The sequence below is a fragment of the Pempheris klunzingeri genome, chromosome 2 (genome assembly GCF_042242105.1).
Source record: "Pempheris klunzingeri isolate RE-2024b chromosome 2, fPemKlu1.hap1, whole genome shotgun sequence".
Taxonomy (NCBI): domain Eukaryota; kingdom Metazoa; phylum Chordata; class Actinopteri; order Acropomatiformes; family Pempheridae; genus Pempheris; species Pempheris klunzingeri.
Window position 1 is genome coordinate 8,061,789 of NC_092013.1, and position 22,611 is coordinate 8,084,399.

General features: G+C 40.2%; 1 protein-coding gene across 2 annotated transcripts in view; it reads left to right on the plus strand.

Annotated features, from left to right (window-relative positions):
• Positions 1 to 20,430, plus strand: part of cpne5b (copine Vb) — a 116,910-nt gene extending 96,480 nt beyond the window's left edge. For both annotated transcript variants that reach the window (XM_070852147.1, XM_070852139.1), the window contains 11 exons: positions 432 to 473; positions 707 to 782; positions 3,385 to 3,438; positions 4,138 to 4,199; positions 6,720 to 6,766; positions 10,234 to 10,415; positions 10,639 to 10,766; positions 11,990 to 12,092; positions 17,331 to 17,388; positions 18,035 to 18,108; positions 19,311 to 20,430. In XM_070852147.1, coding sequence (XP_070708248.1) covers positions 432 to 473; positions 707 to 782; positions 3,385 to 3,438; positions 4,138 to 4,199; positions 6,720 to 6,766; positions 10,234 to 10,415; positions 10,639 to 10,766; positions 11,990 to 12,092; positions 17,331 to 17,388; positions 18,035 to 18,108; positions 19,311 to 19,502 — 1,018 coding nt within the window. In that variant the 3' untranslated portion in view covers positions 19,503 to 20,430. The remainder of the gene's footprint in view (positions 1 to 431; positions 474 to 706; positions 783 to 3,384; positions 3,439 to 4,137; positions 4,200 to 6,719; positions 6,767 to 10,233; positions 10,416 to 10,638; positions 10,767 to 11,989; positions 12,093 to 17,330; positions 17,389 to 18,034; positions 18,109 to 19,310) is intronic.
• Positions 20,431 to 22,611: the final 2,181 nt, after the last annotated feature.

Consider the following 22,611-nt stretch of genomic DNA (forward strand, 5'->3'; position numbering starts at 1 on the left):
GGCAGCATGTTGCAGTAAACACTCTCTTGCCTAATACAATATGCATCAGTTTCTGCTCTGAGTAGTCTTGTATATCGCCCCAGCCTTGTCACTCTTTTGTAGCAGTGCTACCATGTTTGAACAACACTGAATATGGAGCTTTAAGAGATAGATGGACCCAGCAGTGTCTCAGATTGCTGGACTGAAAGGGGCTTAAATGTACGTCCTTCATCTAGTTAGAAGTAGTTTCTTTTTGATGGATGGCTCATTGCAGACTGATTGTTTTAAACATCGTACTGTTCTGTATGCTTTTGTGTGTCGTTCCAGAAGATTCATCACTAGCTGTTGTAAAGTTTTCAATCTTTCAAGTTTCCATGCTGCTGAACGCCAATTAGCAGGCTGCTTTAAAATCCAATTTGACTGTGTGTTTGTGTCTGATTTTTTTTTTCCAGAACAATCAAGGTGGAGGTGTATGATTGGGATAGGGATGGCAGGTGAGTGTGACTACCAAGACATGACACTGCTGATACTGGAATAAGGAATCTTTACCTTAATCAAAGAACTACCTCTCTGCAATAAAAAAAAAAACAAACTCAAACATAAGTTTATGACAAGAGTTCTTCCAGTCATGAAGTTCCATCTTGTCCCAAAACATCTGTCCTGATATTTGAACCTGATATGTTTTTCTTACTGGCTGGTGCTTCTCTCTTTTTATTCCTTCTCCCAGCCATGACTTCATTGGGGATTTTACAACCAGCTACCGAGAGCTAGCTCGAGGGCAGAGCCAGTTTAATGTGTACGAGGTAAGCATTTCTAGTGTTTTCACAGTTCAGCAGCGCGTCTGTCAACTCCCGAGATCTGAAATCCATCTACGTCTTGGATCCCGTGTCTGACACGAGTGACATTTCTATCTCTGACATCAATGTTGCACTGTTTTCCATTACTCTAGCACATTGCTTTCCATGGACATCTTCTACTCCTGCAGCAAAAAAAGTGCATTTGCTCCCGAGTTACAAGAGACATGTTGAATAACTGTAATTCATCTCCTCAAAGGGCATATGCAAGATACAGTGTATATGTAATGTCTCCCAAACTTCCCCAAGCTGTTATACATCCAAGTACAAATTTTTCCAACCATGTTGTTCTTTTCAGAATGCAAGATTTATTTTGCCACAATAATCACCTGGATGTTGACACACACAGAAATGGGGCTATTAGCAGCAGCGTGAAACTGGATTAATAGGAGAACAATCAAGGGATTTAGAATGATCATAGCTATTTCTCAGCACTTCTCAGGGAATAACTTAGTGTCTCTTAATAGCACACAATACAGTTCTGTATGCAAATTACAAACATGACTCATTTGAATATCTCATCACAGAAAACGACTGACAAGAAAGGCCTGAAAATGAAGTGTGTCCGTTGTTTATCAAAAAATATTTATTTTGTCCAGATCATTTATTACGTTAAATTCTGAGAATGAAGGCTACCATTGAACATTAACCCTTGTACTAAAATAAAATCAAATAATATAAAGGATATATGTCTTCATGCCTCTGCGGTTTGGTGGCCTTCAGCCGAAGGACAAATACCTGTCTTTTGGATGTCAGCTCCATTATACGCTACTCTGGATTCTTCTCTACCTCCCGGTGAGACTGAAAGGCCCTTTAGTTTTTGCATCAGCAGATTGTTCAGTGTGTCAGACAAATTGCCATCCCTCCATGTTAAATTAGAGGTTGTCACTTTCATGCCTAGCAGCCATAGAGAAACAAGGTAATGAGCTGAGACGTCTTCGGTGTCCTGATTGACATTTCTCTTTTGTTCTGGAGTCGGTAGAATAATGGTAAAGTAAATGTCGGTCTTGCAGCTTGAGCCTGTCTTACCCATTCATTCTTTGTAGCCTCAGATTTGTGTCTGAATTTCCAATCTGTGAGTGTGATTTACATGAATGAGGCACTTGAGATGAAGTGTTTCTAGTAAGTGTTTAAAAGTAATCCGAGCTACGCTTTCCCCCCATTATCCATCTGTTACTTCATACGCACACATCCTTTCTCATCTTCCTTCCGTCTTTAATTTCTCCTCCATTACTTGCATGGACAGACTCCCTGTTACATCTATGTGATGGCATGCACTGCTCCTCATGCTGCCCACATACACGCCTTCATTACATTTGCTGCATCCAATCAGGAAGAAATGATACACACACAAGACTACAGGGTGTGAAAGTGTTTGAAATTCTATGTTAACATGTATAAGAATACATGGTTAGCTAAAATCCAGCAAACAAGAAGTTATTGGAAGTTCATTATAATTTCTATTTCAGACACATATATGTCTGTATCAATAGAAAAATATAATAGAAATGAAGACAATAACACAGATATGATCATTTCATAGTGATTAACACCCATTTCTTTCAGTGTGTCCAAAAACAAGAATACCACCTTGTGTCACTTTGTGTGGGCTCAGTTAAGGCCATTATGATTATATTTTTTTAATCAGTTAATCTCCACATAAACTTGCTCATAAAATTCCTCAACACAGCATGAAAGGAGGGAACATTAGTCACAAACACATGACTTGCACTTTTCCATCTTTGCAGCTTAAACACGAGTCTGAATGCATCATTAAATGCCACCTGAGTTTTTTTCATTCTCGCTTTACGTTAACTGCACCACAAGTGGGCTGTAAAGGGTGGACTACAGTAGGCTCTAGAGAGGGCAGTGTTAACATCAAGATCATACATGAAATTTGTATGCCACCATGTTGGTTTGTCACATAAATCATTCCTGATGATGTGAACTAATTATCTTACTTTTTTCACCACCTTTTGCCATAAGGAAAGAGGGAGAATCTCGCTTCTGTGCCTCTTTACTTGTAGCATTCATGACAAAAGTTAAACATCACACCGTACACTATAACTTGAGCAGACTTTGAGCAGTTGCTGTAAAACAGTACTATAAAGGAGACAAGATGACCATGTCATCAGAGTACATTATATGTATACGTTATGTATGCAGTATTTTGCTTGTATGGGTTAATACTTAAGAGTCTAGCCTCAGAAAACAGATTATTTTAAAAATGTATTTTTGCATGTGCCTGTTAAATATTAGGTTAGTTTTTTTTTAGTAAATATTTTACTTAATTATATTATATTAGATTTTGTAACAAAAAAATCAAATATTGTATTTCTGGCACTGGTTTACACACCTGTATACGGTATGTGTACATATAGTAATGTGCATTTTATGTACAAATATGTATGTGTGTATGAAAATAGTGCCTTCTTTAATTCAATGAATACTTATACATTAGATTATGATTTGGATTAATTCTAGGCCGTTTTGGCTCAATTGTGTGTATATTTTCATTTTAGATCACCTGTACCTCTTGTTGTCTATTTAGGTGATTAACACCAAGAAGAAAATGAAGAAAAAGAAATATGTCAACTCTGGAACAGTGAGTATGGCGCCAGCAGCAAACCAGGACTGGCACTGTGCCTCGTTTCTGCTCCACACCTCCTGCTCTTCTGTTAAATGATTCTATCTTGAGTGTTGTCTCTTTGGAAGACGATGCCAATCTCTGATTTCTTTGGAGTGAAAAAACATTCATTCTCGTATCGCACATCAATTAACTAAAACATGTGGTTAAAAGCAAAGAGAGTAAGCTTTGTTGATTCAGTTGTAGTTGTGAAATGTAGCTAAAACAAAATAACGTACCCAATAGTTTTGTGTACATGCATTACCTGCACACAAATACACTGTGCATTGCATTCTACAGTTTATGGTACTTTGGTGACAGTTAAGTATGTAAGTGGGACAAAATGATAGATGGAGGTGCTGCAAAAATTGAAGGACATGAGACCTGAGAGATCAGAGTGGGCGACAGTGAAACCAACGATCAATTGAGACACCAATTTTCACACAACTTACGCAGCAGTGTGGGCACACGACAGTAATGCATACAAATGCATCTCATCCGCTTTTCAAACTTGTCCTCTGGCAAAGTAAAAGACTCGGTCATCAGAGGCCAGCCTGCTCACATCTTTTACCAAAGCGAGTGTTAACAGTAACTTCTCCAGAGTTTTTTGTATTTAAGAGGGGAAAAGATCGTTACCCCCATGTTTAATCAAACATTTCTCCTTGTCTTTAATTCCAGGTGACCCTGCTGTCGTTCTCAGTGGAGTCAGAGTTCACATTCTTAGATTACATCAAAGGAGGGTGAGTGGGAATGACTGTATGCACTTAGAGAAACCATGGAAAGGCCTCTTTATCTCCTTATTTGAGTCTAAATCAATGCAATATCAGGCCAAACATCACATTTGATTTGATATTCAGTAAAGGAGAGAAACTTGGTTTGATTTGATAGGACTACTTAAAAACATGATGGTTTTATTGGTTAGATTTTATGTTCACACATATCTGTTTAGGATGAGGTCACCATTAAAGATGAATTATCCATGAAGCTAAAGTCATGGGTTATTGAGGGTCGCATGTACATGCTTAAACTTACATTCAGTGATTATTTTGGCTGTAAAATCGAAAAAACTGAGCATAAACACAAACATAATTCTCATTAATTACAGATAGCAATGGTGGATAGCAAGTATTACTAAGTGTGCTAGAATTAGAATTAAGTTGAAAAGAAATGTGAATTATGCTTTGAGAGATTGACAGATGCACAATTATCATAGAAAATTGTAGATTAAAATGTAGTAAATTAGTTCTAATGCAACTTACATTCTGTATATATATATATATGTCTTAAGTAGAGATATATGCATTTTAATAAACTTTTTAATTATGTTTCATGTAGTGGCACAATAAATAGTACTTTGTTACACTTTGTTAGTATTTAAAAGCAGAATGTGTTAAATGAGCTAGCTAAGGCCAAACTGTATTCACAGTGGATACCAACCCTTCAACCTCACTTTAGTTTTAGAGCTGGAGGTTGACATGTGAACATCAAGTATGTCTCAGGTGAAGTGTGCCTTTCAGGCAGTTTGGGCTGTGCTTTGATCTCCACTGTCCCATCACAGCAGGTAGGCTGTCATGGGTTTTATGCGCTGTGGCAGAGCTGACAAGTGTGACAGATTCCACTGACAGTTCCTGGCTTTGGCTGATCTACGATACAATAACCTTAAGGTTCACTGGCCTCACTTTAAAAATATCATTCTCATCAGTCTGCCCCCTAAGATTACTCTGGCGTATACTGAATGTCACATTAGGGAGTTGGCTCTTTCTAATGCGGAGCCTCTTGCTCTTTAGAAAATGGATGTAAGTTAGGAAAGTGTGTCACATAAACTGTCCGAGCACTTTGCAGCATGAAAACGGTAGAAGCACCATATGTGGAAACCTTTTCTACACTAGCTGTGAAAGCACTTTTCTGTAATATTTGGAGTTGCAGCTTTCATCGTGATGCAAAGTGTACTCTGCCAGCTTTTATGTCTTATTTGACAACCAGTGTAATCATAGAAAGATAAGAATGACTCGGCTGTTCAAACAACTCCAAAGTGTTTCACCTCAGCGTGCCGGGGTGAAATTAAATTCTGTCAGACTGTTGATTTTACTCACTCCAAGATTCTGGGACAGTTCAGGGGTGAGGAATGAGAGAACACAATATGCTTGCAAATATAATGATAGGACCCATCTCTCTACCCTGATTATGATTCAGTGCACTCATATTAGGTTAATCATTTGAACGACATCAGCTTTTTGAGTTAGGATGAAATAGTTTTGTTAAAGGGAAAAGCTAGAAGAGGAAACGCTGAGTGTGTGCCAATAGTACAATAGTACAACATGTGCCCACAGAGAAAAGCAAAAAACTGTAGCTGTGTTGGGAAAGCAGCAGGACAGAAGGAAAAAAATGAGTTGGTAGGAAAGAAATACACTGCTACAACTACAAGACACACATCAAGACTGACGTTTCATTTTTTAAGTGTCAAGGGGTCTCATTTTACAAGGGTTCAACAGAATGACAAGAGTCTGATCTTTTTTCCTTTTATACTGACCTTTAGCTCAAAGGCTCACACACATGCACACACTCAAACACACCTACATATACAGGGAGAACAGGGAAATCACGAGTCCTCATGAATTAATAAAATCATATTTGATTAATATAAGGTTAGCAGAAAGAGGCTGTGGCATAAACGCCGTCCGTACCCTACACTGAAAGGTTAATGTGAATTTTTAACACATTCATTTAATTACTGTATCAGTCTTTTGGCCCTCCTCCCTGGTGGCCCACAGAGTAGATAAGGAGAGGCTGTCGTTTGGGCCCCTGAAGGGCTCGTCTCATTGTCATAAATTAGCAAGAAAAGAGGAGTGCTTCATCAGCAGGGAAAATTGCATTATGATTTGCTCTTAAGTGCTGCATCAGTCTAATTGCTTGTTACCCAGCGCAGTGTCTCAAAGGTTCCTTGCCACCTCCTGCTCCTCCTTCTCATTGATCTGAAAGTCTGATAAATGCGAGAGTATAATCGCTGAAATCTAACACGGCAAGTGTCTCAGTGTCTTAGCACAGATGAGTAACACAAGAAATGGCTTTTTATATGGATCTGTTTGTAACTATATCCTTATAAGAAAAGATTGCCATATTTTGTGGTGTCATCTTGAATCAGAAAACATGTGTGTGACTGGGCGCATTGGAATTTAATGAGGCCTGGCGTGTTGTTATTGTTGACTGGTCTCTGTCGTTGATTTTTCCCCAACTTGTCCTCCTCTCCATCCTCCTTCTAGGACACAGATCAATTTCACTGTGGCCATCGATTTCACAGCATCTAATGGTGAGTGATACTAACGGCAAAGTGTGTGTGTGTGTGTGTGTGTGTGTGTGCGGGTGGAAGGAGGGTGGTAGGAACAGATAGTAGTGCTCTTTGAATCTGACATGTCCAATTTCAGAATCAATCACACAAGCACGCACACACAAAGCAGACAGTGCCACATACAGTACACACATGGTCACCTACAAGTGATAGCCTTTCCTGGATAGCTCTTCCCCATAACTGCTCTGTCAATACACTCTAAATTAGGGTTATAGTGGACATTTTAGCAAAAGTAAAATAAAGGAATGGGATAGAAAAGAAATCAAGTTGACATGAGGACTTCTCAGTCTGTCAAAGGACCACATTAAAGAATCTAGTTACACTACTTATGCTATTAATTATGCTAGAACACAACACTCCAAAAGACTTATCCGTCAGGAGGTGTGTATCACAGTTATTAGAGGAAAATTCGAATTTCCCCATTTCCCTGTTGATTGTTGCTTAACTCATCCCCTGAACAGCTATTATCCAATCATCATTTGGATTTTTCTACATGTTGAAAATGTGTATGTGGGTTTGTTTTGTTGGTCATAGAGGTTAGAGAGTTAGGGAACATTAGCTTGCAGTTTACTGCATACAGCCGCTGGCTGCACTGAATGTATGAAGTGGAAGTTACACTGGAATTTGTCATTTTTTAATCTGCCAGATTTCACAAAACTGGAGTGACAATTGTGATGGAAATTTCTGGAGCTTCAGAGCTCAGACTTCTCCCCTGTAGTTTGTGATCATTGAAAAGTCACTAAAGTTCATTAATATATGAATGATATGAAAACATGATATTTGTTTTTCTGCATGAATAATTGTTTAAAAAAAGACCATTTGTATAAGGTATTACACATGACCTGATAATCCAATCTGAGTGTCAACCTAACCAACACGCTTAAACAATGCATGTAGTGACAGGGGACCACCTTGTGGGGTGATGGACAGACACAAACCAGCTGCAGTTGCCGATGAGACTACACTTGTGCTGGTTCCAGCAGCTGCTTAGCTTAGCAAAGACTGGAAACAGGGGGAAACAGCTAGCCTGGCTCTATATAAAGCTGAAGAAAGTTGATGGTAATGATACTGGGTCTGATTGACAGGCTCTTTTCATTTTGTCTGACTGCTCAGCTGTTCCTTAGAGGATATCTGGCCATGAATGGCATTAAACTACCAGCAGTACAGTAGTGAAATTCTGTATCACATTGTGCGTGGATTCAGCTGCCTGTCCTGTTTCCTTAAACAAACTAGCTGCAGTTTGTCTATTCTGGTGCTTAAAAACCAAGATGGCGAGGGCCATGAAAACAATATGGCGACGCCTGTACAGCGGGACTCAAGGCCTCAAAGTGGCGGTCCACAAACCAAGCCCTGAGTCCAGATAAAAATTCATACTTGAAATGTAAATACGAAGATGGAACGATGCAGGCGGCACACAAACAGAGGCAGCGCTACGGAAACGAGTCAAGCTTGGCTTCCCCTATACCCGATCTTGCACGCCGAGTGAATCTGACAGCGGGGGGAACACCCTGCAGAAACTCGGCGGCTCAACTCGAGGCCTCTGTTTGTCGAGGGACACCCGCTGCATCATCCCATCTAAGGGAGCGGGTCGACTCCAACTCAGTGGGTTTGATCTTTTCAAGGTCTATATACAAACTTCCGTATGACAACTGGTGACATCATCTGTGACATCATCTGTGAGGTCACTAATCCAACATGGTGACCAACTGTGACATCATCTGTGAGGTCACAGTTCCAACATGGTGGCCAACTGTCATCAGAATCCCTTTAATAATTCCCAGGGGGAAATTGTTTTTTGTTGAAAACACAGCTCCAAAAGAATAAAAATAAACTTCAAACACACAAAAAAAATCACCTGTGAAGTAACATAAGAGGCTAAAGCCTTAACACAACAAAAGACTAGGGCTGTACTGGAAATGGCCTACTAGACTGGCAGTTTGTATTGAATAGGACAAAATGTAGTTTGTCTCATACAGTTTGCAAACAAAAGCAAAATCTGCAGCATGCATGGGACCAGTCTACTTCACCTACTGTGTCCCACAATGCAAGGCGCTTACCGTTGTATGAACAGAGACGTTTCAGAAAGCCATGTAAAGTTTGACTTATTTCTCCTGAGCAGTCCACCTAAAGCGGTTAGTGAGTGAATTTCAGGCAAGAAATATGCTACCCAGCTGCTGGACATTCACTTCTGTTTGATTTACAAGGACAATTTAAGTGCTTGTTCCCACTTTGGTCGACCTGCTTTCTTGGCCGCTAGCCTGTTAGCTTACCAGTGGAATTTCCCATAAAGGCTGATTTTTAAATTTGAATTGAAATACAAATGTTTACCCAACTACACAATATGTATATAATATCAATGTCAATGTCAATATATATCTTACTGTTAATATTATGAATATTCTACTTCTTACACGATAACAAGCCTGTGCCATGTAAAATTGGACAGTGTATAATAGTGAAACTCACCAAATGAGTCTTCATCGTGCACTGTGTGTTTTGATGAGGAAATGTTAATTTAACACACATTTTGAATGGCTGCTCTGACATCATATTAATATACATGATACACAAGATAAAACACAAACACGTACACATTCTGTCCAGTCACTGTGACAATTATAACAGGAGGATGACCAGCTGATCCCGGTGCTGTGTGGGCGGAGAACTGATCCAATTAGCACTGCTATGTAAAAAGAGGTTGATGTCTGTCACGCTGCTGTAGTAGACGGACAGGTATTTGCTAAAATGTAGGCACATGATGATCATAAGCTACATAACTCAACACATACAACTTCCAGTGTGGACAAGAAGTTAAAAGATACATTATGGATTCTGAGCACTTCCTTAGCGACTGGATAATACCCCCAAACTATTGAGATTTTTCCACTGTGGTGTAAGCAGATATGTGATTTGCTGCTACACTCTGGGCTCCAGATAAGATCACTCGTGTTGTGAGTACACAGCCTGACCGGGCAGCTGGATTTCTGCTGCCAGATAGCAGAACTAATCAAATGGTGAGCACATGTCACCTAAAACCTCACTGGCTGTAATGACAATATTTTGTGAAACTCACCCAGATTATCCAAGATAATCGGACTTCATGATGAGTTATTACAGAGGGGAGTATTTGCGAAGGGCACAGTTATTGACAAGCTCTTTAAATGCTCAATTAATTTGTCATTTGGAGGTATTCATTTCTCACAATGGCTTTCCTCCCACTGTTTGCTAATGATTCATCATCTCTTTGGCCTGAACATGAACACTCTTCCTGACAGGAATCATGCTAATTGTGATCCATGGCTGCAAACAGTATTGTGTTTTATTATCTAATGTAATTGCAAAGGATGTCCACCAAAACTGCATATTGCATCGTCAGAGTGTCATCTTTGTTCCTCATTACCCACAATGACCTCGACATTGATTGACAGGTAACCCCTCCCAGTCTACTTCGCTGCACTACATGAACCCCTACCAGCTAAACGCATATGCCATGGCCCTGAAGGCCGTTGGGGAGATCATTCAGGACTACGACAGTGACAAGATGTTCCCCGCTCTGGGCTTTGGAGCCAAGCTGCCCCCCGACGGACGGGTGTCACACGAGTTTCCACTGGTGAGGTCACCTTCTACTTATTTCACCTTTGATTAATCAGTTCAATGGTTTTTTCATGTTTAACGTTCCTTCTACATCATTGTGTTTATTCTAATTTATGAATTTTGTGCATGACCTGGTCATAAGAAACAAGTAAAAGGCATCTAATGAAACCAGTGTGGTGTTTCTTTGTCTGATAAACATTTTCACCAAGTCCATGAAATTGATTTTCTCTTCATTTCAGAATGGAAACATTGAAAATCCATACTGCAATGGGATTGAAGGCATCCTAGAGGCGTACCACCAGAGTCTAAAGACAGTGCAGCTCTACGGTCCAACCAACTTTGCTCCTGTGGTGAACCATGTTGCCAGGTGAGAGAACAATGCAGCTGAAGCAACAAGGACAATCTGAATAAACAATTAGTATGAAACAATAAGAGTCTTGCAAAAAATGTATTTGCACTAGTGCTTTCATGTCCATGAATTGGCGTGAAGCAGATATTCAAAATAAAAAAAGTTTGGTTTTTATAATGGATTAATTTTTGTTTAATCCACGTGGACGTTATTCTTAACTTTTTCTACTTGTCATTCATTGTAATTTTTACAATATTCACATTTCCATTCAAATACTAAAAGCACAATGACGAAAACAGATTTCCCCACAAATGTATCTTGAAAGCGTTTTATGTGCAGACAACAGGAGGCTTTTCCAACAGAGCAACTGGCAATGATGACAATCAATAAATCAGAAGAACTCAGTTTTTGTGCCACAATGTTGGCATACAGATTATCTGGACTGTGTTCTTCTATAAACACATTTATATCAAGATTTTTGACTGCTGGGTTCAGTTGGCTTTTTCTGATCCAGTACACTGACATTATCTGTCCTGTCAGACACAACAAACAGGGTGCAGCATGCCTGAGTATGAATTTAGACAGCTATCAAAGGAGTGGCGGATTTAGCTGGTGGAATAAGTGGCCCTTTGTCCATTAATGTAAGCACTGACATATCACTCATGATTAACAACAAATAAAAATGTTTGTTGTCTGTCACATGATCTGAGTGGATTCCACCTTCACCTCTCGCTCGCTCACCGACTCATTCGTTGAGTCATATCCAAACAATTCCCCATCTGATTACGCCAACGCTCTGCTGTAATTAAAAATGTCATTCTGATAAAAATGGAGGCGCACTTTTTAAGCTGTGGCTGACTGCCATAGCTGCGAGAATACACAACCATTATTGGTATTTAGCATTTGAATAGTTAACTCAAGTAGGAAGAGATTTTAACAAAGGTGTTAATCTGTGACTGTGTGTAAACCAGCTTTGTTTTAAGCTTTGGGCTGATTAATCATTATGTATTCGTGGGGCATTTTAATGAGTGCTATCAGAACTTCAACAATGACAAAGAACACTTATTAAATTTGCCTGTGGTGATAGTGTGTGGAAAGACGTGTATTGACATGCATGGATTGTCAACATCAATGTTTAGATAAATCCATCAATAAATCCTCAAGTCAGATTTGTACATGTGTTAAAGAGATAACACAGCATCCTCTCATTTCCGTCTACATGTGTGTGTACGTGTATGCAGGTATGCGGCTGCAGTGCAGGACGGCTCACAGTACTTTGTGCTCCTCATCATCACAGACGGCGTCATTTCCGACATGGCCCAGACAAAAGAGGCCATTGTAAATGTAAGAATGGGAAAGCTGGAGACACATTACTCTACTGCACTGCATAAGGCTATATACATGCGCATTTTCATAAATAAAAGTATGAATAGTAGAAAATATAAAATATAGATGGAAACGCCTTTTAAGGCTGTAATTGCTCATTTAAAAACTTTAAGACTGCATAGTTCTCTCAAAACAATTGATTTACCTGACAACCACACCAAAGAGCTCAACGCCCAGGTGATTTTTTAGTTCTAAAAAATGCACAGATGCTGTGAGTGAATCTTCTATTGTCTTTAAAAGTTACAAATGTGGTCCATTCTCAGCAAAAAAATAAAAAAAACTGCCCATTATAATTGTAGTGAACATTATGAAATGACAGGATGCGACTGTCTCAGTAAATAAATAACACAACATTCTGCTTTATTCCTCTGAGCTTTCCCCAAAACTTGTCATAACTCCTTTTCTCTCCCAGCTTTAAATAGCAGGTCGCTGGCTTCTTTTCCTTTCCTCTTCCTTGGTCTCTTGCTCTTTTCTCCCCTCCTCTCCTCCTCCTCCTCCTCCTCCTCCTCATTTTCCTCCTCAACCTGCCGCAGGCACAGAACACCCAGCAGACTGGATTTAAAGGGAATTTGCGACTGTTAGTCAAAACATTAGAACAGCCACACCTTCCTTTTAAGATCTTGCCTGCTGCTCTATCTCACTGCCTCCACTCTGACTGCCTTCTGATGCTTGCTGCTTCCACTGCTTTTCCCCTCTTACTCTCCTCGGATCCTGGGCGAGGGAGGACGCACTCCTGAGCTTATATAAGTCTTTCCTCATACTTATTCATGCTGGGAGGTATCTTCGCGAAAGAGTCAGAAACACGGTGAGAGGAAGCTGGAATGGGCACAACTCTCTTAATGTTGAGTGTGAACATCTGGAGTGGTTTTACATTTGTGCACGCAGGTGTTTCAGTGTGTTTCAGTAATACAGACCCATGTTGATGAATAATCAGTCACAGAAATCCATCTGTCAATCACTCGGCGTCCTCATCCTCTGCTCATGTCTTGGGTCCCTCTGCTGCCTCATTTTCTCTCTCTCTCTCTCTCTCTCTCTGTGAAGCCATGGGACTCACTCGCTGACAAATACAAAGACTTTTGCAGTCTTTCTCCATCTATTTCCCCCTCAAAGATCTGAATCTCATCTGCTCGCTCCATGCGTCTGTCACCACAACAAAATCTCCGCCTTTCATTTCTTTCCTTTCTCATCTTCTACTTGTTATCCGTCAGTGCTTTGTGTTTCATCTCCGTATCAGCGCCAGGACCCACCAAAAGTACTTCACTTTACAACCACTTTACCTCCGTTCACTTTGTACTGGATGCAGGACTTTGTTGTGTAATGAGCTAATGGGATACCTGGTACAAGCTATTCACTGTGTATTCTCGCAGGATCCAAATTCTAGTGGTATAATTTCTTACGTAACGATCATGACTCTACCTTTTCACTTTTCTCAAAATGATAAAACTAAGCATGTGATATAGTAACTGACAATTTTCTAAGCCTTGCCCCTTTGGCTACTGGTGCTACGCCTGTCAAGGGTGAGTCAGTGTTTTCAGACAGTGGTAGACAAAAGCAGCTTCCCACTTAGAACAGGCAACCAATTTTATCAGATGTGTTCCGCTAACTAATCAAACTAATGTTGGCTCCATAAATTGACTGAAAAAGCCAATCTTGGACAATGGCTTTCCTCCCACTGTTTGCTAATGATTCATCATCTCTTTGGCCTGAACATGAACACTCTTCCTGACAGGAATCATGCTAATTGTGATCCATGGCTGCAAACAGTATTGTTTTTTATTATCTAATGTAATTGCAAATGATGTCCACCAAAACTGCATATTGCATCGTCAGAGTGTCATCTTTGTTCCTCATTCCCACTTAGAACAGGCAACCAATTTTATCAGATGTGTTCCGCTAACTAATCAAACTAATGTTGGCTCCATAAATTGACTGAAAAAGCCAATCTTGGACTGACTTTGTAATATTTCTATTTGACTTTTTAAAATACTATGGTCTATGTGGAACACGTGTAAATAAACAGCATTGTTCTTGTGTTGCAGTGCAGAGCTAGCTACTCCAAATAAGATAAGTACCAATGTAAGATGAGATTATTATTTCGTTCTAACGTAGCCCTGTTTGGCAGCTTAGTTCAAACAGTATGTTGCACTTTTAACGTTACAAGAGAAAAGACTTTCAAGCTGAGGAAAAAGTGATGTGACCCTCTGGACATGGGTAATTAAATACAGAACCTAAATTGGCAATTACTGCTTCACGACGGTCAAGCCTCCTCCACCTGATGTTTTTGGTTTGTTTGTTTTTGTCCCATTGACAGGATATTTGTGTGGGAACAAAAAAAAAAAGGTATATTTTGAAGCTGTGCCTTTACATTATATTCATTTGTCAGACGCAATAGCTGCAAATTTAATTAGAAGTTTTAGAAATCCACAGAAAGGTGCAGAGGTATGTGTTCTGTGTGAGTGATATCTAGTTAAAAAGAATGTAATTAAATTTATTCAAGATTAATGTCATTAAATCAAAATAATTGAAGCAGTGCAGGTACAAAAATTGAATATATGCTAATGGAGATGATCAACAAAGAAAATCTAGATTAGATTCATCTTGAAGGATAAACGACAGCGTATGACAGCTGCTGATTATTCCTGACGTTCTATTATTACAACAAGGTGTGCGACTCTAAACACCAGTTAACCGCTAACATCAGCTTTCAGTACTTGCTGATTTTTCAGTGTCCTCAATCTGCTGCCTTCAGCTTTTCTCTGAGCGATGAGACAGCCAATGAGAGGTGGTTTAGTGTCTCACGTGACCCCTGTGGTCTCTCCTAACATGTGTGAACCTGTGTGCACATGCACCTTCACATATGCCAGAACATACATGCATCCACATGCATGACATTTGGATTTAATATGTACACCTGTAAGGTGTTTTTTGTGCCAGTGATTTTCTAACTATGACAGACAATCTGTTATGGCTAGCTTTCTCGTGAACTAACAAGTGCTCTGACCAAGCTGTTGCAAACATGCACTCTCTCTGCCTGCTACAGCTGAAGAAACTTTTACTTGTTGTCATTACCCTGTGATTGTGCTAATGGCATAAACAAACTGATGCAATAGATGGTATGACATTCGGATTCATGAACCATAGCTTTGAATAACTCAGGGATTCTACACACAAGTAACAGTATGGTTATGTTGGCCGATGGCAAACGTCAGTGTGTCGTGTCATCCACGCTCTTATCCTCACACATGCTGTCCATGTGCAAAGTAACACATTAGAAAATAGCAGTTGCAGAGCTGCTACATCCGTCATGCACATAGTGATGACCTAAGGTACCTCACCGCTGCTGCTACATCATGATGTCACACGCATCTGTACATTAGACAGCTGAGTTGTCAACTCTACTCAATTAGGTAATCCCTGCCACAAAAAAACGCCCCAAACACACTCAGAGTGAGTTCCTGAAGTAATGAGCGTTGATTGATGCTTTGTTGTGTTGGCTCATTAGACTGAATCTCGGCTGCCAGTCAGGGTGAGAGGAGGATGGCAAAAGTGGGGCATGGTAGATTGCCAGGTTATTTTTGGTGGCATTTGATGTACAGATGTGTGGGTATGTATCCGGCTACACACACATGTATGTCTGCATGTGCGTGGGAGGACAGGCACTGACAGGAGTTGTGTTGAACACTGCTAATCGCGTTGAAGTGCTGCTGCTGAGGTGGTGTCGACAGAAAGTGCTCTCTTCCCTCTGGCAAAAGAGGTTGCCTGATTTGCCACAGTTTATTTGTCTTGTACCAGAGATAAAACTGCACTTATTTTAACTGCTTTGTGAAAATATGTGACTGCAGAGAACTCATTACACATGGTAGCAGCTTCTGCATTGAGCGTTTATGTTGCCATCTATCTGGAAATTACAAACACCAACATGGCCCGTCACAGTGCAACACAGTCATTGCCACTCGAGTAGGAAAGCAATCACTCAAGCTGCATGAGATAAGAGTCAGACAAAACACTTATTCTATTCATAAAATCTTTTTAATGAAAAAAGCTGTGTTGATTGCATTTGTAGAATTCAAACATTTGGATGGATTGCCAAGAATTTTTGTAGAAATATTCATGTACCACAGAGAAAGAACCCTATAGACTTTCGTGATCCTCTGCTTTTCATGTGGTGTCATGAGCAGCTAAAACTTTACACTTAGGTGAATTGGCATCAGATATAATGATAGGATCATATTATCAAAATGTAATTCCAGTGAAAGGCAATGTACCATAATATCAAAACCCTTCTCAGCCTTACATGGTATTTTTTGCTGTTTGACTGATTTTATATTTATAGATTTTGCCTCTGTTTAGAAACAGCAGCAGTAACAGCAGCGCTATCTGTCTTGACGTGTGGCTTGGGAGTGGCTGGGCGGGTGACTGAGGATGGTCGCTGTACTCACTGGATGGCGTCATCTCCCTCTCCCTCCTCTCCCAGCTCACAAATGCAGCCGCGCCACATCTGCCGTGTAACACTTTATCAAGATGTCTGCCAACGGGTTCATCTTTTTTTCCCTCCCTGTGATCAAATGTCTCCTTTCATGCTCAACCAGCTTCTTCATACTAGTTCTTTTGCAGGTCAGCCTGTCATCAAACTGGACTGCGTGTGTTTTTTTAGCTATTAAAATAGTTTCAGTGACCCGTTGGCCCAGTACGTCAGGAGATGCTGTTAGTGTTGTCAGTGAGTTTAATCTCCAACCTCCAGCCTGATAACCAGCATTCAGTTTGGCGAGCACAAAGTATCATTCCAAGATAAGAGCCGGGGAGCATTCATCCGACAGAAAATTGGATTCAGGGACATAAAATATCCAGGAGAAGGAAGGTGGAGACAAAAACAAGTCCATATTGAAGCCTCTCCCCGTTTCACCCTCTCTGTCTGACTTCCTGCCTCACTCTCTGTTTCCCTCTGGAGGCCTTGTCTTACTTAAAGGTCATTCAGCTAGTTAAAGGGTGATACAGTACATCAGTGTGGTTGTAACATACGTGGGAGAGCATGTAACTGCTATAATGTCTGATGCAGTAATCACCGCTTCAGGTCAGTGGTAATGTGGACAAGCTTCTCTACTCTCTGTGAGTAAAAGAAATGTGTAGAATTGCAAGCTGATTGTTAAGGAGAAATTTTTTTTTCTCTCCTGTTTTTCTGTTTTGATTTCTGTGCAGGGTGCCAAACTTCCCATGTCCATCATCATAGTTGGAGTGGGTCAGGCTGAGTTTGACGGTACGGTGACTTTGAATTTTGAACTGCTGCATGAATAACATTGTTAAATATTCTGGTTATTTCATATGGCAGGCAGAAACAAGACAAAGACAAACAAAACAAAAATAAAGAAATCGAAAACACCAGCAGCGTCAAACTCTGATGTGTTTATACCCTCTACATTCATCCAGTCATCATCCAGATTAAAACATGAGCCAATAATTGTCGTCTGTCTATTACTGTTACAGCCAGCATTAACCTCTCTGCCACTAATTCGGAGAAATACCCAAGAGAAAAATACTGCATAAACTCATTTGAGCCAGTAGAGGAGGGAACGCGTAGGTGGATGCAGTTATAATTGTAGAAGAAATTGCTGAGGTTAATTGCTGGGTTTGCAGTGTTTAGTACAGATGATTCTAAATTGCAGAGCTACTATAAAAGACTCATTAGTTGATTAAATGTGCACTAAAAAAAGATTACAGCAGGACAGCTCAGTCTCCTTTACTGATGCCATGTGGTATTTTATATGATATAGGATAACTAAATCTTTACATCAGAAGTGTATCGACCTTGTCTCTGTCCTGAAGGCAGCCTTCTTTTCTCAGTATTCACACCGTGTGTGGTGTGTGTGCATGCATGCATGTGTGCGTGAACTTGTGTCTTCCAGCAATGGTGGAGCTGGATGGTGATGACATCAGGATCTCCTCCCGGGGGAAACTGGCAGAGAGAGACATTGTTCAGGTGACTGCCCTTTACAGCACGAAAGAAACTTTGACTGTATTCACTGCAGACATCGAGACCAGGATCTTGAAATTAAGTGCTTGTGTGGTTCACTCAGATATTTCCAGACAGAAAAAGTCCAGAGAACAGACAGTACCCCTTCGTAAACATTTATCAATCCTGGGCTTATGCAGGTTTTTTCCATGACGACCACCTATAGGAAACAGTTTCTCCAGTGAGTTACAGTACATGCTGAGTCATATTTTTGCATTCGCGTTGTACATTCGTGCTTTTCCCTCAGTTGTGCAGGTACATTAAAAAGTGAATTTTTTTACTAAACACCATCTGTTAGCACTGGCATCTCTATCAAATTAGGACATATGTGTGGTTCCTGTGAATTCCCATAGAGACAAGCACACTAAATTGTTTGATATTATATGTCACTCTAGGAAACCTTTTGTGGAAACCTTTAACCAACACATCAGCTCTATTTCTGTGGAGTCAAAACTCAGGAGTCAAGTGACTAAATAGTGGACGTGAAGGATATGCAGGATTTCCCAAAGTGGTTCATAGTGGAGGCGGGGCAAAGCCAAACGCAATTTACAGTAATCGTATAGTAATAAAATGTATTTTGTTAATTTTATTTTGACCACTAGTGTTACTACTAGAAGTAGTTCTCAATAGCCACTGTCATGGCTGTTTACTGAACTACGTTGATGTGTGATGACATGCTTCTGCTAAACGGCTTCCTGGGGGGAAACATTGATGGGCCTGACAAATAATATAAAAGACAGAAAAATCCAGTGCTATTATCAAACCGTAGTGGATAATCATATCTTTTCACTTGGGCTCATTTTTTTCCTCTCAATCCTGAGGGAAGCCAGAGCACAGGATTAGTGGCAGATCAGCACCCTAAAGCTTGCAGGATCTGGCAAATGTTGACTAACAAGCGGGCTTAAACATTAGCCCTCTGGATCTCTCCATTCAGAGTACCACCCTGCTCTCAAAACCTACTTGTGCACATTGTCAAAAAGGTATTTAAAGCTTTTCATGAAGCATTACAACAGGAGTTCAAAAAACCCCAGATGGTATTGTGTTAAACAGAGGAAACTACATGTTAAGTCCTGTGCAGCGTTCTATTAAATCATGGCATTCTTTATCCACATGAGCTTTAAGTTATTAGTGCACATATATATATTACACTTTCTTCTCTTCTTCCTCAGTTTGTGCCCTTCCGGGATTATATGGACCGTACAGGCAACCATGTGTTAAGCATGGCTCGGCTCGCTAAAGACGTGCTAGCAGAGATCCCAGACCAGTTCATCTCTTACATGAAGAGCAGAGGGATCAAACCTAACCCGGCACCACCTCCCTACACACCACCCGGACACACACACCACCACACACAGATCTGAAGCCCCCTTGGCTTTACATTGAGGACTGACAGCATGCAGCAGCAGCTCAGAGTCCAGTGGGAACTCTCAGCCTCCTGTTTTTCTTGTTTTTTTTGGTGCAAACAGGAGCTGACGCACCAGGAAGTGGGTGTTGAGTTTTGTGCCGTATCCTCTCAGTGACATTCGGTGCAGCATTTTGTTCTTTTTCGGTTTTCTGTGATAAATACATTTGGCTGATTTCTCTTTAAGAGAGGCTGCAAACTCTCCAGGACTCGTTGGTGACACTAAGGCAGTGACTGTTCCGCGCCTGATTTGACAGCAGGTTGGTTGAAAACGGTCATGTTGTGGTTAAAACTTGTGCCTGTCTGTGGTTGTTTCTCTAAGTGTATCAGGACATGTGAACTTTGACCTAAGCCTTGCTCGTCAGTCATTGGTGTGGCCTAAAACAGTAATATTTCTTAGGCACCTTTTTCCCCCTCTGGAATTAGTTTTTATATTTGGGGATTATCTCCATATCTGGTAATGCATCAGTTTTGATGGAGGAAAAACCACGTGTGTAGTTTACAGTTTATTATGTTCAACATTAATCAGGCTTTTCATAACATGAGGTGTCACGTCTTCTCTTATTTATTAGGTAAATGTTTATAAACGCATGTTGTATGAGAACTGACTTCCCCATATCCCAGTATATTTATTCTCGAATGTTATTCAGAGTGGCATGGACATATGATAGATCTGTCATAAACTTTATCTATTTTGAAGTGGTCACCAATTATTTTAAGTGATTGCATATAATAAGCACAAGACAACCTGTCTCTATACCAAGGACAACTTTATGATGATGCTACCAGGCTAATAATGTCGAATCATTTTCAGAGTGCTGCTATTCATTGTTTTTGAAGAAAGTACCCAATTTATTCATGCAGGTCAAATATCTTTCTACCGCAGCGGCAATACAAACAAAGGATGATGTTGCACACAAAGGACATTAACTAATTAACCTCTTTCATTTTTAATTTCCATTTCCATAATCTAGAAAAAGAGGGTATTGGTTTTGCATCTTACAGTAAATTGAAAAATACATTACCACATTAGTAAAACACAGAAAACGAAGCAGGACAAAGAAGATGAAAGGGCACAAAATATAGCAAAACATGTAATTAATATGCTTCATACCAGTCTGGCAAAGCAGGCAACTGCTCCTCATTACTTTTGGTAACCTCTCAAGCACAATATAGGCTACATGCAAAGCAAGGATCTTAAGGCAATGATTATTATTAGTTGTACCAAAATCTAGTTTTCATACCTTCCTCATTTCAGTTGATACATACGGATCAATATATTCTCTGAAAACATCACAACATGAAGGAAAGCAAGCCCCTCAATGTAGGAACACTGGTTGGTTTATGCTGCAAACTGATTTGTGGGAACCAGAGAGACCCATATCTAATTTGTGCCCCAGGGCCCAATAGTGGGTTAATCCAGCCCTGATATGCTCCCAAACACACCGCTTCTGCAACTCAGACACTCCCAAGTCAGTGGAAATGCGTAAGCCCCCAGCGGCCACACATCAGCAGCTACATAACCTCTGGCATCCGAGACTTCACACTGTAAGTCAGTGTGATGACAGCCAGTGTTCCTCCCTGGAGATTTACATTTTATAGTCTGGTCCTTGCCGCAGTGTATTACAAGTCTCTGGTGGGAGAGAGTTCACAAGTGGTCTCCAGAGCTTTAGGATTTATGTTCATTACTTTCACTACATAAGTAATTCTTTCATGAGTAAACACATTTAAAATCTGTCTATACCACAGGGTACAGAGGGATCCTTTTGTGCTAATCTTTGTTTGGTTTTCTGTAGCTTTCTACCATCTGTGAAGTCAATTTTGGTACGATGAGACAAAAACAAAGTGGCTTCCACGTAGCAAATCCAATTTTACTGCATCAGGAACAAAGCTTGTAATTGCAGATGCATCCTTGCACGATCCCTGACAGTCCTGTGATGTGATGCCTTACGAAAATGCAAAGATCAAATCAGAAGTAAAGATGAAGAAATTTGAAAGGAATATGATCCATGTAGGGATGTTTACATCAGTAAGCACAGGAAGTACATAGGAGAGTTTTTGTCTTGTTATGTCTCCCATCTCTTCTGTCATCAGACAAACCACACTGTATTTCTATAAGCGAGTTTCAGAAATTCTCCCTCTTTCTAGTTTGTTTTGTTTCTTGTTGTTCATGGTGACATAGTACTCTACCTACATTATTACCCTTTGGACTTTAGGCTTTGTACTCAAAAGGAACAGGACACCCTGAAAAAGAAAAAAACACGCAGTAGCTGGAGAAAGGCTCAAATTTAAGACATGCAATGCAGATGCTTCATTTACTCAGTCTGTTGAAATTAAAGGATAGATAGTAATATTAGACAGTCCATCACTTTGATCCAGACTGAAATGCATCTACAACTACTGGATGGGCTGTAGTTTGGGTCCAGAAATCATAGTCCTCAGAGGATGTATCCTAATGACTGTGGTGATTTCCTGTAGCGTCATCATCAGGTCAAACCTCCAATTTGTCGCTTTAATTGAGGACCGACTATCTTCAAAACGAATGACATTCCCACCAGCCTCTGCTGTACTTTGTATCTAGTGCTAATTAGCAAATGTCAGCATGCTAACACGCTAAAGTTAAAAGGTTAAACCTGGTTAACATTACCTGCTAAACATTAGCACGTTAGCATTTCCAGTGATAGCATGTTAAAATGTTGACGTTAACATTTAGCTCGAGCAAAGCGGCTAGCCTGGCTTTATCTTGTTTGTGTCTTTTTTAGCATTACATAGACTTTCTTCTCTTGGTTTTGTTTACGGCCTCCATGCTCCCCTCATTGGTGTAGAGAGCAACTGAGCCCCATATCAAGGCTGCAATGAGTATAATAGACTGTAAGAGGTGTCCTCTCCTTAACAAAGCAATGCAGACCGAGTTGAAAAGATTTTATTCAAATGTCTAATGTAGCAAACTAAAGGCCTTAATAATGTCAAAGGCAGTCACTACATCTCATTTCGTCCTGTACTGAAAAGCAATTCATGTGGACAAGTATGGAGGAGAGAAAATTAGTTAATAGTGGTCAAAATGGCAA